At 61.2% G+C, this 14,930-nt stretch overlaps 1 protein-coding gene across 2 annotated transcripts; it reads right to left on the minus strand.

The window, feature by feature from the left end:
• Window positions 1–1,172: 1,172 nt before the first annotated feature.
• On the minus strand, window positions 1,173–12,980 carry SCARF2 (scavenger receptor class F member 2). Of its 2 annotated transcripts, none has more exons than XM_039868389.1 (11): window positions 12,675–12,980; window positions 7,777–7,835; window positions 7,571–7,672; window positions 6,843–7,362; window positions 6,509–6,727; window positions 6,257–6,385; window positions 5,564–5,667; window positions 5,369–5,486; window positions 5,045–5,175; window positions 3,682–3,834; window positions 1,173–2,890 (listed from the first exon to the last, which is right to left on the minus strand). In XM_039868389.1, exons 1-11 carry the CDS (start codon window positions 12,842–12,844, stop codon window positions 1,977–1,979), a joined length of 2,619 nt encoding a protein of 872 aa, XP_039724323.1. In that variant the 5' UTR covers window positions 12,845–12,980; the 3' UTR covers window positions 1,173–1,976. The 2 variants fall into 2 exon arrangements, with proteins under 2 accessions (XP_039724323.1, XP_039724324.1); XM_039868390.1 differs by having other exon boundaries at window positions 5,045–5,160; window positions 12,675–12,978.
• Between the last annotated feature and the right edge of the window lie 1,950 nt (window positions 12,981–14,930).

Raw genomic sequence — 14,930 nt, forward strand, 5'->3', positions numbered from 1 at the left:
ATGTCTGGGAGGGTGCCCAGATATCCAGAGAGAAGCAGCATGTCCTGGAGATATGGAGCCCGCACTCCTCAGGCTGCCTGACGAGGCCAGATGCAGGGACTGTGTCCATGCAAACCCTGCCAGATGTCCCACCTGAGGCCATCTCCACTCAGGTGGCTGAGTCCCTGTATGGGACTTCACGTGGTAACCAGCCAGAGGGTAAGAGAGTTGCCAGGTGAGATCCCTGAGCTGCCAGCATTAGTCAGACTTGTGTGGTGCTGTGGGCGGCAGGGCAGGGATGGGAAGATGATTAGAGAATCCTGGCAGAATCTTTCGATCAAAATTGCTGGACATCAAAAGATGGGGAAGAGGCCCGGTAAACAGAGGCAGGGAGATAGGAGCCCAGATGGATGGAGGACAGAGGGCACCACAGAGAAGTGAAGCTCTGTAACTCAAGATTATTTGGAGGACCTGCCCAAGGGCAAGAAGCAGTGAAGATCCTGGGAAACAAATGGTCAGGTATAAGGGCCAGGGCAGAGTGAGGGTTTGGCTGAGACTGGGCAGCAGGGAGCTGCTTGCAAGGCCAGCCAGGGCTCTGGGCCAGGACAGCTCCCCTCCCTCTCTCCCCACCTCCCACAGACGGGCGGGTGAGAGTTTCCGGCTGAGGACAAGGAGCCCATTGAGGCGGACAGCAGGGCTCTGTGCAGTGCCAGACCGTCTTGTTTGTGCCAGATGAGGCCCGGCTGGAGACTGTGCCCGTGGCCCACTGCCTCCTGGCCCCAGCCTCTGACCTGACCCAGCCACACCAAACAGCTCAGAGCCCCCAAGTGTAACAGCAGTAGCCAGTGGGGAAAGCGCAGGTCAAATGCAGCCCCACACACCTGCTCCTTACAGCCAAGGGACTCTGTTCAATTTGTTCTGACTCATTCTTCGTCCACTTTACCCAGTGCCACCAGTCCATGATGGGGTGGACCAAAGTGGGTGGAAAATAAACTTGATAAACGAATGAATGATGAGCAGATGGACAAGACCTTTTTCCAAAGTGGTTCCCAGGAGACCCATACCTGGACTCCCAGGCTCCGTCTGCCTAGGTCCAGTGGCCGTGGGGGTGTGAATGCCAGCTGGAAGGAGTCACACGCAATCTGGGTGGACACCCTTATCTGAGGCCCGGCAGATAGGAAGCAGTCAGAGCACAGAGGGGAAAAAGGCACTTTATTTAAAAAGCTTTGGCCAAGCCCCTGCCGGAAGGAGCCCATCCTGGGGCACCCGGATGGGGTGGAAGTAGCCCTGCCGGGGGCCTATAAATATGTCTCCTCAGGCTACTGGAGTGCCCCTCGGATTCCCACGGGCATGTGGGGCGGTGGGAGGCCATCAAAACCAGCTGACAGCTAAGGGGCTAGGGCTGGGGAGGCTGGGACAGGGAGCGCAAGGAGGGGGCGAGTGGGAAGGGCGGAGTCCTAGGCGCTGAGCCCCCTGAGGAACAGAGACCAGCCCAACTCCCCAGACTCAGGTCAACCAGGTGCCCTGGGACCCCCCCAGTGGAAGTAGCCTGGGGCTGTGGTCAAGGAAAGGAGACTCCAGCCAGAGGCGCCAGGCCCTGACCAATGAGAAGCAGCCGGGCAGAAGTGCTTCTGGCCTCAGCCAATGAGAAGGCAGCCCCAGCCAAGTGCGTGCTTGGCCAATAAGAGGCGGTCGCTAGGCAGAGCCCTCCGGTCCTGGCCTTTGAGACCCCCGCTGGCCCGAGCCCTTCATAACTCGGCCAGTGGTAAAGGAGTCGCCAGCTAAGCGCTTGTCGGGCTTTGACCAATGGCATGGGGCCTTCCCGCCAGAGCTCAGAGCTCCAATCCGGGAGCCTCATCCGGGGCCTGAGCCAATTAGACTCCGATGCCGCGGTGCCCAGGCAGCCACGGGAGCCGCCTGCCGGGAGCGCAACTCGGGGTGGCAAGCAGCGCTGCAGAAGCCAGGGGAAGCTGCGGGCGCGGTGGAACCGCCGCTTGCTACAGGGTGGGCGCGCCTGCCCTGCCCAACTCGCCCGCCGCTTCTCGGCTCTTCTTGCGCGGTGGCTTCTGGATGGGGGTCTTCTTTCGAGGAGTGTCGGGTACGGGCGCGCCGGCCGCCGCCTTCTCAGCCCCTGGAGCCTCGGGCGCAGGGGGAACACGGGCCAGCGAGGCGGGCAGCACCGAGCGCTTGGCCTTCTGCGGCGGCGCTGGCTTCTCCCGGGGACCCTGTGCGCCCGGGGTCCCCTCAGCGCGGCCCAGGCTGCGAGTCTTGTCGCGCAGCTCTGCGGCCAGCATGGAGGCGGCCTCGGGCGCACTGCGCGGGGGACCACCAGCGTCCGTGGGCTCTGAAAGGCCCGGGCCGCGGCCCCGCGCCCGAGCCCGGGGCGGCGAAGGCGCGGCAAGGGCTGGCCCCTCTTCGGCCAGCCCTGGGGGTCGTGGCGTCGGGTCGCGGGCCCGGGGACTGCCGGGCTCATCCGGCCGCGCCGACGTGTCGCTTGGCGTCCGTTTCCTCTTGCTGGGGCTGGGCGCCGCTTCGAGGCCCAGTGGTGGCGGTGAGGGCGCACGGGCAGCGGTAGCCGTGGTGGCACCGTGCTTGCCGTGGATCCAGGACACCTTGGGCTTGGTGGCGGGGTCGGGTGGTGGCGGTTTCCTGCGCTCGGGCGATGGCGAAAGAGACAGACCTCCAGCCTCTCCCCGGGCCCGGGCCGGCCGGGCCTCGCGCCGGGCCACGCGTGCGTACAGTGCGCCTCCGGGCCCCTCCACACTCGACGCCGACCGCTCGCTGTCAGAGGACGCGGGGAGGGGTGCCGCCTCCTCTGAGGACGCGGGCGTGGTCACCGACGCGGCAGACGGCACCTGCGCTTCAGCAGGTGCGGCGGGGACTTCTACGTTTCGGCCCTCGGTTGCCGCCTCTGGCCAAGGAAGAGCGGGCAGTCCAGCCTCCAAGCGCAAACTCTCACCTTCCCTCCTCCTCCCTTCCTCCCTCCACCGGCGCTGGAGGTTAGCTGCCCTGGCATGCAGATGTACCTGGCGCCTTCATAGCACTGACCACAAACCTAGTTCTTAGCCCCAGAGCTTGTGGCTGATTGCTCAGTGGTGGTGAGGGGCACGTTCCCAGCTTAAGCCCCAATCTCAGTCTGGCCTCGAACCCCTCCCCCACCACATCCCCAGCCTAGGGGCCAGCATTATTATATGTGACCCTTGAACACCTGCAAGGGGATTCATTATCTTTCTTTAAGAGATAAGGCTTCTAAGGTTCAGGTTAAGTCACCTGCCCAAAGTCACCCAAGGGGACGGTCAGGTGAAGAAAGGGGCCAGAATCTCAGCCAATCAGGCTCTTTCCAATCAGGCTGTTTGTGAGCCAAGCCGTCAGGCAAAGATGTGCACCCATATCCAGTAGACTGCCCCTCCAGTCTCCTCTGCCACCACCTACCCAGGCCTGGAACTTTCTCTCTACCTGGTCTCTCCCAGAAATGAACTTGGGCTGTAGCTAGAGAGAGTCCACCCATCTTCCCAGACCCACCCCAGTTTGACACTGGGCAGCACAGACCCTAGTTCTGCAGCCTCAGCTGTGTGTCCAACTCCAGTTAGCAGCATCGCCATGCCCTTGCTCTCCAAGCTGCCTGTCCCCCAGAGCACAGAGGTCTTTAAAGCTGGATCATTTCACTGGGCTGGAGTGAGGCCCAAGCAGAGTGGTACTCACCTTCGTGGGGTACACAATACACAGGGCCTTCATCGGTGGTGTCAAAGGAGGAGAAGGAGGCCCGGGAAGACCATGATGGCGAGGGCTGCTCCAGCCCTGAGGGTGGCTCCAGGAAGCTGCAGTTGAGCGTGTTATCCAGGTCGTGGTGGGCTACTGGAGAAGGAAGGAGGCACAGCTGCCAGGGCCCCACCCTGCCCCCACTCTGTGCCCTCCATAGCCCTTTCTGCCACAAATGATGCAACACCAGCCCTACCCTAAGACTGTGGGTGGGACAAGCAATTCAACAGGCAGAGTGACACTAGGCCAGGACTGGAGAATGGGTAGCAGTGAATCCAGAAAAGAGAACATACCCAAAGGTGCAAGGCTAGTGTGTGCAGCCAGGGAGCTGAAAGAGGTTGGGCTGAGGTGTTGGGAGAGAAGACAAGGCCAGAGAGAACACCTGGCTGGGATAGGCCACCAGAGTCTCTAGGCCATGCTTCAGACCCTGCCTTGTGGGACTCAGGGAGCTTTGGAGCATTTTTGAGCCTAAATGTGCAGTGGTGAGGCTGCCTTTAGCTCAGCTCATCTCAGCAGGCTGCACCCCCAGGCCTGGCCTCCACAGATGCACACCCTACAATGGGGGAATCCCAGAGGCTGGCTGGCCTGTCTCCATTTCACTAATGGAATGTGGGGTCCAGCCCCTACACTTGTGTCTAAAAATCCCACTCTGCTGGGTGGGCCAAGGGGGTTCTCAACTGTCTCCATCTTTAGCTACTAGAAGACTGAGCCTCCCCTTCCCCATTATCTTTGGAAACAAGTGAGAGAGTCCATCCCTGAGTGTATCAGTGCAGATGGAGAAAAGCAGCACCTCCCCCAACCCAGGATCCTGAGGTAGGGTGGGGTGGGGGCAAAGACCCACCCTGTCCACTCTCCAGGAAGGACCTAGGGCACTACAAGGGGTCCATGCAGGGATTTGGGTCTTCTTGTGCCTGCAATTCCCTTGCATAAGTGTCCCACAGTTTACCTGCAGCTCCAGGTGAATGCACCAGGCCTTAGAGTGTACTCCTACAGACTGTGGGGGACCTGCTGGACCCAAATGTCCACACGCCCTCACCGCGCCCCAGATGCAATTACATAGAGAAAGGGCCCAAGACCTCCCACACATGCCTCCACACCTGCCTGCACACTTAAGCCTCCCACCTTCCTCCCTGGGCTCCCGCGTGTCAGCATCCCCGCTCTCATTCTCTCTGGTCTCACCTTCCCATGCCCACCTACATCAACACTCAAGGCCCTGCATTTCCCAAACTGACCCTTCACATTCATTTCTCAGCAACCTCCTGTGTCAGAAGGTGTTTCCCCAGAGACCCCGTACCGGTATCCTTACCTACGACTTTGGGCAGCTTCTGCCTGCGGAGCGGGATCCGGGGCAACTTCATGCTGATGCGGCTGAATCGCCCGCACAGTCGTTGCGGCGCTTTCTTTCTCCCTAGCGACAGCTCCCTGCAGGGGCGGGGCCTGAGTGAAGGGGCGGGGCTAGGGCGGGGCCTGGAGTGGGAGGTTCGATCTCGGCGGGAGCGGAAACAGAGAGGGAGGGACCTGAGCTAAAGAGAGGCAGGGTCACGCCCTAGGGGCGGAGCCAGGGCCCAATTCCAGGGGAGAGGGGTGAGGACCGCAACCCAGGAGAAAGTCGGATGGCGTCAGGCCTCACCGGCGCCCTGGGTCCTTGCCGCGACAGGCGCAGCAGCAGCCGAGCAGCGAGAGCAGCAGACCGAGGAGCAGAGCGAGCAGCGCGCCCGCTCCCATCACGCCCTTGCGCTGGTTGGTCTCTGTAGGAGGCAGAGGGTCAGCATGGGTGCCGGCACCCCTGCATACCCCACTACGGAACGCTCCGCCACCCACTTACCCAGGCGGCAAGCACCGGTGACGGGGTCGCACGAGTCTTCATGGCAGCTGCAGGCCTGTGCGCAGTCGACGCCGTGAAGCCCAGGAGGGCACGTCAGGTTACAGCTGCGGGGGCGCAGGAGGGAGATCCACAGCGGTCCTCCTTGATTCCTCCTGCCCTCGCCCCCACAGCCGGCCAGCCTCGGTTTCAGAGCTCCATTCTCTAGGGATTGATGCCCACCCCCACCTCCGGGCACACACTGAATGATCAATGTTTTGGAAATGAATGTGCGCACACCGGCGGGAAGGGGCCTGGGGATCGGTCCTGTGGTCACTGGGCCAGAGTACTCATTTCTAGGGCCGACGCTTGTGTGGATGGAAAAAGGGGCTGCCAAACCAGACCCTTGGCTGTAAATGGAAGTCCCTGCTTGCTCTACGTCAGCTAATGGTCAGCTCTACCTCACCCCTGCAGTCCTTAAGAGCCCAATAACCACAGGTCGAACTGGTCGCCAGATCCCAGAGCGCAGGCTCCACACCGGGGTAGGAAACTGCCCTAAAGAGCCTGTTGTCGCTCCCTAAATGAGGTAAAGGGGCCAAGGCTGAAGGGCCAAGCCTGGATTCCACCTTGTCCGCCAACATAGCAGCACCTGGGGTCTGGGGAAAGCCCTGTGTTGGATACATACCCCCAACACCCTTTAGGTCCCAGGGCACTTACTGGGGCCCGTGGACGCCAGGTCTGCACAGGCAACGCCCCGACTGAAAGTCACAGTGGCCGCTGCCGCAGTCGACGCACACGAATGCGCAGTCCTCGCCATAAGTGCCATTGCTGCACTTGGTCTCGCACCTCAGAAGGCGGGGAGGAGGTGTGAGCGGAAATGGAGGCAAAGGAACCCAAAGCCCATAGTGCCCTCTGTGGAAGGCATCAGGGGAGGCGGGGCTGGGGTCGATTCCGGCATGGGCTGCTCACCGGTCGCCAATCCAGCCCGCATTGCAGCGTGTGCACTTGCCGGTGACGTGATTGCAGGCGTGCCCGTCGCGACATGGCGGGCAGCGGTGGCCACAGCCCTCCCCGTAGAAGCCAGTAGCGCACGGCTGGTCGCACTTGGTGCCATTCCAACCGGGCTCGCAGGTCAGGCAGCGGCCCTCGGCCACCGTGCATGGCTGCTGGCCCTTGCATTGGCCGCATCTGGAGAAGGGGCGGGAGGCTAGGCGGGGCCGAAAGCCGTCTCATCCCAGTCCCCTTCGGCTGCCCACCCTTCCTTGTCCCCATCCCCGCCCCCGGGCCGGGGGCTCACGCTTACCGGCGACGGCAGCCCAGGCCGTAGAGGCCGGCAGGGCACGGCTCCCGGCAGTACTTGCCGCGGTAGCCCGGCTCGCAGGCGCACGTGCCGTCCACAGGGTGGCAGCGGCCGCGAAAGCACTGGCAGTAGCGCTCGCAGCGCGCGCCGAACGTGCGCTCGCGGCACTGGCAGCGGCCGCTCTGTTGCTCGCACGGCGACGTGTTGCAGGCGCACTGATTGTTGCAACTGCGGCCCCACCAGCCTGCGTGGCACAGGCACGCGCCTGTCTGTGGGTCGCAGCGTGATGTGGCGCTGCAGTAACACGCGCTGGCGCACTGCGCGCCCCACCAACCAGGCTCGCAGCGACACGCGCCGCTCCGCGGGTGGCACGAGCCGTGCTGGCACTGGCACGCATGTTCGCAGCGTGCTCCCCAGCGGCGTGCATGACACGTACATTGGCCGGTCACGTCCTCGCACTGCCCGTGCGGGTGGCAGATACACAGCTCCTTACAGTCGGGGCCCCAGAACTGGCGCGGGCACTCTGCAGGGGCGAGCAAAGAGGGAGCCGGGACCCATTCTTAACCTGCCAGCGTCCCACACCCCGGCCTCTGGAGACCCGCCCCCAAGATGGATTCGGCTCTTGGATCAGACCCCGCCCAACTCATAGGCCCCACCTGCCCGCTCAAGTCCCCAAGGGTCTCTGTAAGATACCACCCTACTGCCCAGCACCCGCCAGGATCCACGCTCACTGGTGTCGCAGTTGGCACCGAAGTAGCCATGGCGGCAGCGGCACTCGCCAGGCCGCACGCACACCTCGTTCTCCGAACACGTGGAGTTGCCTTCGCACACCGCTGCAAACGAGAGGGGCCAGAGTTGCCACGGGTACAGCCCCCACTCTATTCCCTCCTCTCTGTGTTCCCATCCGCTGCCCCGGTACCCAGGATGCCTCACTCACCGATCCCACACTCGTCCCCCTGCTGCCTCCAGCCAGTGCAGCACGTAGGCTCCTGGGAGCTGCAGGCAGAGAGAGGGCGCCTGAACCCCAATCTGGTCCTCGCTGGGGCTCCCCAACAACCTCCACTCTGCCTTGGGGAGATTGCTATCGAGGCCCTGGGTGCACCAGGTACTGTTGTAGGTTTTAGACTTGGTAGAGTCTCAGCAAATAAGAAAACACAATTCCAGTTCCCTGAGATCAGACATGGAGGTGGCAGAGCACAGACCACCAATAATCCTAACCTCCAAGAACTTTCCCATCCTCTTTATGGGTCTCTCCACCACCCTTCCCATTCCCTTACTCTTCCGTGCCCTCCTCCCCTATCCACTAGGACTGAGAAAAAAGACCCCATGTGTCCCAGGAAGGGCAGCAGTGAGGTAGGGGTTGGGGAAAGGTCCCTGGACCTGCTCAAACTGGCACCCCTGGGTGGGGGCCCAGCCAGATGGGTGACATGACTTGGACAGTGCCAGGACTGGCTGGGTCAGACAGATGCACATGAATGCTAAGTTGGGGCTAAGCGCCAAGGCAGATATTCAGCCTCTGGGCGAGGTGGATGCGGACACAGTGAGGTGTCCACTCAGTGGCTTCTGGAGGGGCTTCTGGAGGGGCACACCTGGGGAGTCCTCCATGAGAGTAACAAAAGTAAAACTGTGAGGGCTCCAGAGTGCCAGGGCAAAACTTGGGTGGATAAGAGATATCAGAGCATCTACTTATACATTTTAAAAATCTTGTTTACTTTTATTTGGCTTTATAAGTGCATGATGTTACTTCAGCAAGAGGTAAATAATTTATAACTGTCACATTTCAGGGTAGTACAGCCTCCAAACTCTGGCTGATGGGGTGTGTGGGCACAAAGGTTTGGAGGCCCTGCCTGAGTGAAGCCATAATCACTGGAGAGGGGCACGAGGGTTGAGATTGGGTGTGCCCATATTTGGGGGGCAAAGGAGGCTGAGAAGAAACCAATACTCAGGCTGCAGGTTTGTAGGGTCCCAACTGACTTAGAATTTTGTCCAAATCCTAAAGGCATTCACAATTTGGAGAAAAGGAATGTGCTTCTTCAGAAGGATCTGAATCTAGAACTAGGATGTGGAGGTGGAAGGAGGTTGGGAGGGGGCCTGAGGACCCTGGGGAGTGGGCCGGGCTGGGAAGGGAAAGGCTGCAGCTGTCCCACAACATGCCCCTCAGAAGACACCCCCAACTATTCCTCAGTTCAAAGACATCAGTACACCCTGGATTGTGCCCCAGGACCTCGCCCCATTGAAAACAGCTTGATTCTCCCTCAGGCCAAAGATGTAGGACCTGGGAAAAAGGACCCAGAAAATCCCAAACTGCTGAGAAGGGGCTCAGCTTATTTTCTGCAAATAGAACTGAAAACCTGACACAGGAACACAAAGCAGGCCTGGCTTCTCCTGCCCATTGTCTGTACCACCACCCCCAGTACTGCCCCAGGGCTCCTGGTACCCATCTGCAGGTAAATCCAGGTCTGCAGTCCTATCACCCTCCTACTTATTCTGCCAGTTCTGAACCCAGGTCTCTGGGAAGAGAGCCTCTGCAAGGCGTCCTCCTGCAGGCAGTCTTGCCGGATGGCCTGCTGGGATGGCCTTGGAAGCACTAACCATCTTCTGCCCAGGCCACATGGATCTGTGATTAGGAGCCTCATTTCGATGCTATGTCTGCCACTTGCTGTGTGACCTTGGGCACGGAACGTAACCTCTCTGAACTTCGGTGTCCTTATCTGTACAATGATGCCCAGAGGTTTGGCAGGACTATTGAGAAAGCCAAGATGTGTCAAGCATTTGGTACAAACTAAGAGCTCAACCGAGGTTATAGTCCACTCTCTAGCCCATGCTGAGTAGGTTCCAGAAAGTCCTTGAGTTCAGCTGGTCCCCCCAGCATGGTATGTCCCCAAGCCACCCCCCAGCAGGATGGAGCCCATGTGGGTTCACCAGGAGCAGGAAGACAAGCCTGTGGGACAGCTGTCTTTCCTTCTGAGAGGGTGGCAGACAAGGCTGGGGTGGCAAGCCCATTCTCCCAAGATCTTAAGAAAGTGAGATGAGGAGAAAGATGGTCTGGTGCAGGCAGCAGTTCTCATACTAGAGCTATAAATTGGTGAGACCCTAGGGAGTCTGGCCAGGTCCAGGCCCCTCAGCACGCAGGCCATGCTGCAGGCTGTCCCCTCCATAGACGGTTGTTATTCCAAACAAAGCAGCTGTGATTTAAACCATGATCTTAAACCTGACTATGCCACTGCAGCAAAGCCCCCAAGAGTACTGCTTCTCAGTGTGCCAGTGTCTGTCCCCATTCTCTCCCCAATCCAGCCACCAGACTCCTCTGCCTACCATGTCACCTGGGACCTCATACATGCCTGGGTCTTTTCTGGCCCCCTGAACACCCTTCTCTGGTTTCTGCAACCCCTCCTTGGCTCTCTCCTCTCCTCTCCTCTTGTCTGTCCACGCTAGGAGGCTCACTGGGTCCCATCAAGACACTGACAATGCCTTGAAGCCCTCCAGGGGAGCCCTCCTCCCAATACTGAACTCCTAGCCTCCCCTCATCTCAGGAAAGTCCTGTCCTTCCAGGCTGGGAGGCAGAATCTCCAGAGTCCTTGACTGCACTCCCAGAGCACATGTCAGATCCATGGCTCTATCTCCCAAACTAGATCTAGGATGAAACAGGCCCCTTCTCCCCTGCCCTGCCTCAACACTGTGAAAGCGGCCCTGGGTCTCCCTGGTTTCTCCAAACTGACTCCCTAACTGGCTTCACTCCCACCCTCCTGCCTCCAGTTCCTTTGCCACCAGGCAGCCAAGCCTATTCAGATCTCACCCCATCTCTGTGCAAAGCCCCTGGGAGTTCCCATGGCCCTCAGACAAAAAGCCCAAGTCTTCAGAGCACCGGGTAGATCCCCCTGTGGTCCGCCTACCCTCCCTTCAGCCTCTTCTCCACCAACCCTGTCCAGGGTTCTGCCCAGCCCCCATAGGCCTTCCTCTGCACTCAAGGCCTCACCCCAGATACCACAAGGTGCTGCCTCCTCCTTCCCACCTCTGCCGACTCATCACCTCTCGGGGATCACCCTAAGGGAAACCACCCCCCAACTGAACACCTCCACCCCAGCACTTGCTGAATGTCAGATGACTTGCTGTAAGTCTCATCCACTTCTGGACCAGGGGTGTTTGACTCCCCTACTGTATCCCTGCACCAGCCACAGGCCTGGCATACAGGACATGCACAGGATTTTACTGGCTGAGTGTTCCCTCCCCTCCCTGATCCTCCTGCCTCTGGGGAAAGGGAACCGCTTGCTGGTGGGAGCTGTGGGAGGGTAATGAAAGAAATGGCCCAGACTCCCAGAGTGGCTGCCCTTCCCATTAACCAGCTACACACATGACTGCAGTCATTCCCCCTCCATTCCATGAAGTGGGGACCATTACCAACATCTTTTGACAGAGGCAGAGACGGACCCAGAGAGGTTAGGCGATTTGTCCAGGGCAACACTGGTGGCGAGAGGTAGCATAAGAATCTGAAAACAAAACCCGGGTTCTTGGCTACTGGAAAAGGCCGTTTCATGGGGAGGTCTCCGGGCAACGGGGAGAGGGAGCAAGGGCTCAGGCTCCCAACATCCTGAGCCTGCCATCGGATACCCCAGCACCGACTCTGATGGGACGAAAGGCTGAGGCGGATAGAGAGGTCCGGCGTCGATCTCGCCCTCCCCCTCTCCAGGCATGGCCCCGCCCGCCACCGCCGCTGCATTCCTGGGGCCCGGGAGGCCCGGGAGGCGGCAGCGGCGTCGATGTGAAGCAGATGGCGGGCCAGGCCGGCCCCCGCCCCGGAGGCGGGGCTCGCAGCGGGGAGGGGTCTGCGCGCCTCGGGATCCGAGCTCGGAAACCCCGCGCGGCCCCCTTGCATCCCCTTGTCTGCCGTGACCGCTGAGCCCCCGGACGCGCGGCCTCTCAGGGCCCTGCGGCCCAGGGCGCCCCGACGGGACTCAGCCCCAAGCTCTGTGGCCGCCTTTCCAGCTTCCCGCCCGAGCGGAGCCTCCTAACACACGCCAAGGCACACGCCGGCTCCTTAACCCCCGCGCGGAGATGTCCTTGACCTCGTTGTGGCCTCTGACCGCCGACCCGGTCCTCCGACCCCTGTGCCCAATCCTAGCATCCTGTCCTCTGATCTTCGCCCTCCACACAAGGTCCTGGTCCCGCTGTCTGTCCCACACTGGCTTTCCCAGCCGGCTGCTCGTGGTACCCCAGTATCCCCATCCGGGAATTCCACATCCTCCAGATCCCGGTGCACGTCATTGTCCTTTCAATTCCCGCTTCTGGTCCACCCTGAGCACAGGCTCCTCAGTGCCCGCCTCTATCACCACCCTTCTCTCACCCGTGCGGAACACCAATCTGTCCTTCCCCAAGCCCTCCCCGGCTCCCATCTCTCTGGAGAGCAACCCCATCTCGCCTCGACCCTCACCCTCCCTCTTGGCTGGAGTCACACTAAAGTCCCGGCCTTAGCACATGCCATTCTATCTGCTTGGAATTCCTTTCCCCGACTTCTCTCTATGGCCTTCACAACCGGCCCAAGGGCCCCTTTTTCTAGGTATGAAATCTTGGACACCGTGTGTCACCCCTGCCGGCGTCCACTGCACTCCGTTCTCCCCTCAGCTGACTTCTTGTCCGGGGTATCCTCGGATGCTCCGTCGTGGCCCGGCGCCCAGGCTTGGCCTGGAGCGGAGCCGGCGTCAGCGAGGGTGACTGAAGGGGCCGGTGCGTTTGGCGTTGGGAGGTCCCGGGTGCTCCCCCACCCAACGCCTGGCGCCCTCTACCCCCAGCCCTCAGCATCCCCCTGGGCCCCCTTCCCCAGCCAGGCCGGGCTCCTACCCGGGCGCACGGCACACGTTGCGGCCGCGCGGGTTCAGCTCCTGGGGCGCCGCGGGGCCGGGCAGCAGCCAGAGCAGCAGTAGCAGCAGCGGCGGCAGCGGCGGCGGCGGCGGCCCCCCGACTCCCCGGCGCCGCGCCGGCCCGGCCCCACGGGGCCCTGCGCCCTCCATGCGGCGCGGGGCAGGCGCGGGGTGGGCGCGGGTGCGGCCGCAGCAAGAGCGGCCGGAAGCGGAGTGCGCGGCCGGGCGGGGGGCGGCAGGAGGGGCGCCGGGCCGGGCAGGAAATTCCACATCGGCTCCCTGATCCCGGGCCAGCCGCGGCCGGCCAGGCGGCAGCGCCCGCCCCACGCGCCAGACCCCACCCTCCGGCCGTGCCACCGCCCCTCCGCGCGGCCCCCGCCCCTCCGCGGCCGCCTTCAAACTTGGGGGCGAACTTGGAGGAGGCTGCCGAGCGTGCGGTGAGGGAGGGGCCGCGGGGGCCCGCCTGAGGATTCCCCGGTCCCGGCGCCTTTCCTTTTCCTCCCCTGGCACCCACCTTCTGGAGATGCAAGTCCTGCGCGTTCACTGTGTGACCAGGCTGGGGGCGGGAAGCGGGTAGGAGACAAGAGAGCGACGCACCAAAGCCCCTCTCGGCCCCAGCGCCTCGGAACCGGCCGGGGGGCCTGCAGGCAACCCGAGTCAAGGCCGCAGGCCTGCCTCTTCTCCCCATCCCCGCCCCGACTACTCGAAGATCTGTAGTGCCCCGCTGAATGGTTTGCTACTCCCGGGAACTCGGTGCAATTAAAACCTGCAGGGACAGGACAAGATGCTTGAGGCCTGTGGCTGGACCAGAGGCCTGAGCGAAGGGAGTCAGGGGTTCTTGGTAGGTATGGACTGGGAGAGAGGTGCTGGGTAGGGAGAATGGCCCAGTCATGGGCTCCCATGGAATTTGGGAGTAAAGGCAGAGGGAGGCACCAGGAGGGCCAGGACCTAGATCTTACAATCCTTGTCAGGGGTGTGAAAAGTGTCTGGAGAGCATAGGAGAGGGATTGAACTTGAAAAGGCCGCTGGATCACCAGAGGAACAAGTTCAGAAGGTGAAGTCAGGGATGGAGAACTGGGAGTTCCTGCACTGGGAGGAGAAAGGTGACAGCACAGAGCCCAGCAGGGGCAGCAGGGAAAGGGGGAGGGGAGCAACTGTAGAGGAACAGGGCCTAGGCAGACCAGGAAGAAGACTTGTTTTGCAATGCCCTGGGAAACAAGTGCAGAGTGCTCTGGGCGGTGGGGGCAGACCCAACCCCAGGGCCCATGGGGCAGGGAAGGCCTGGGGATGCAACAAGGCAAGTAGCCAGGTCTCAGAAAAGACGACAATGTCTTTGGCCCCCGCCCCTCCGCGGCCGCTTGAGAGTTGGCAGAAGAACCTGAGCAGAGATGGTGCCTGCCTTCTTTCGGGCAGCAGGCTGCATGCAGACCACCCTGAGGAGGCGGGGTGGTGGTGGTGTCCTTCCTCAGTTATGTAGAAGTCTATCAGGGTGGAAGGTGGGGCTGGAGGAGGAGGAGGCTTGGAAGGAGGGCCATGGAAAGGCCCAAGGCTATGAGCATCACCAGGCTGGCTGGGCCAGGGGCCTGTGCAGGGCAGGCTGGCAGAGGGTGGAATGAAAAAGAACAGGAGGGTACAGGAAGGAGGCCAGAGGCAGGAACCAGTTTGGTAGACTAGAAGAGGACATCGTACCCTTGTGATCACGAATGCAAATACTTCTTGGGGACAAGTAAACAGGCCAACCACTTCTGGGAAGTTCCACCCTGGCATGGCCCTAACTTCAGCAGTGCCTTCCCAGTGCCAGGGCCCCTCTCATGAAGGTTCCCCCTTGCCTACCAGCAAGAGAAGCTAGCAGTCTGCCCAGCGGTTGTGGCAGCCCAGCTCCCAGCTTTAAAGGCACAGACCCTAGGGCTAGAGACACTCACCCCAGCTAGGCTGAGTTCATGAACAGGCACATCAAACTCTTTTATCACCTTCCCCCTTCCTCCATAACTCCTCCTTGCCCCCAAATTCCCACTTGTGAAGAGCACCACCTGGACAACACCCCCACTCCTGGATGTCTCAGATCTCTACCCACCCCCATCTTTATACCACCCAGAGTAGTCTTTCTAATCTCACATCTGGCTGTCCCCCACTGTCTTCAGGACAAGGACTGTCCCTGGCCTCATCTCACTCAAACCTAGTCCCCTGCATGTGTGCCATCACAGCCATCTCACAGTCGATGGCAGTGAAGGCAGGG

The sequence above is a fragment of the Pteropus medius genome, unplaced genomic scaffold (assembly GCF_902729225.1).
Source record: "Pteropus medius unplaced genomic scaffold, Ma_sr-lr_union100, whole genome shotgun sequence".
NCBI lineage: Eukaryota > Metazoa > Chordata > Mammalia > Chiroptera > Pteropodidae > Pteropus > Pteropus medius.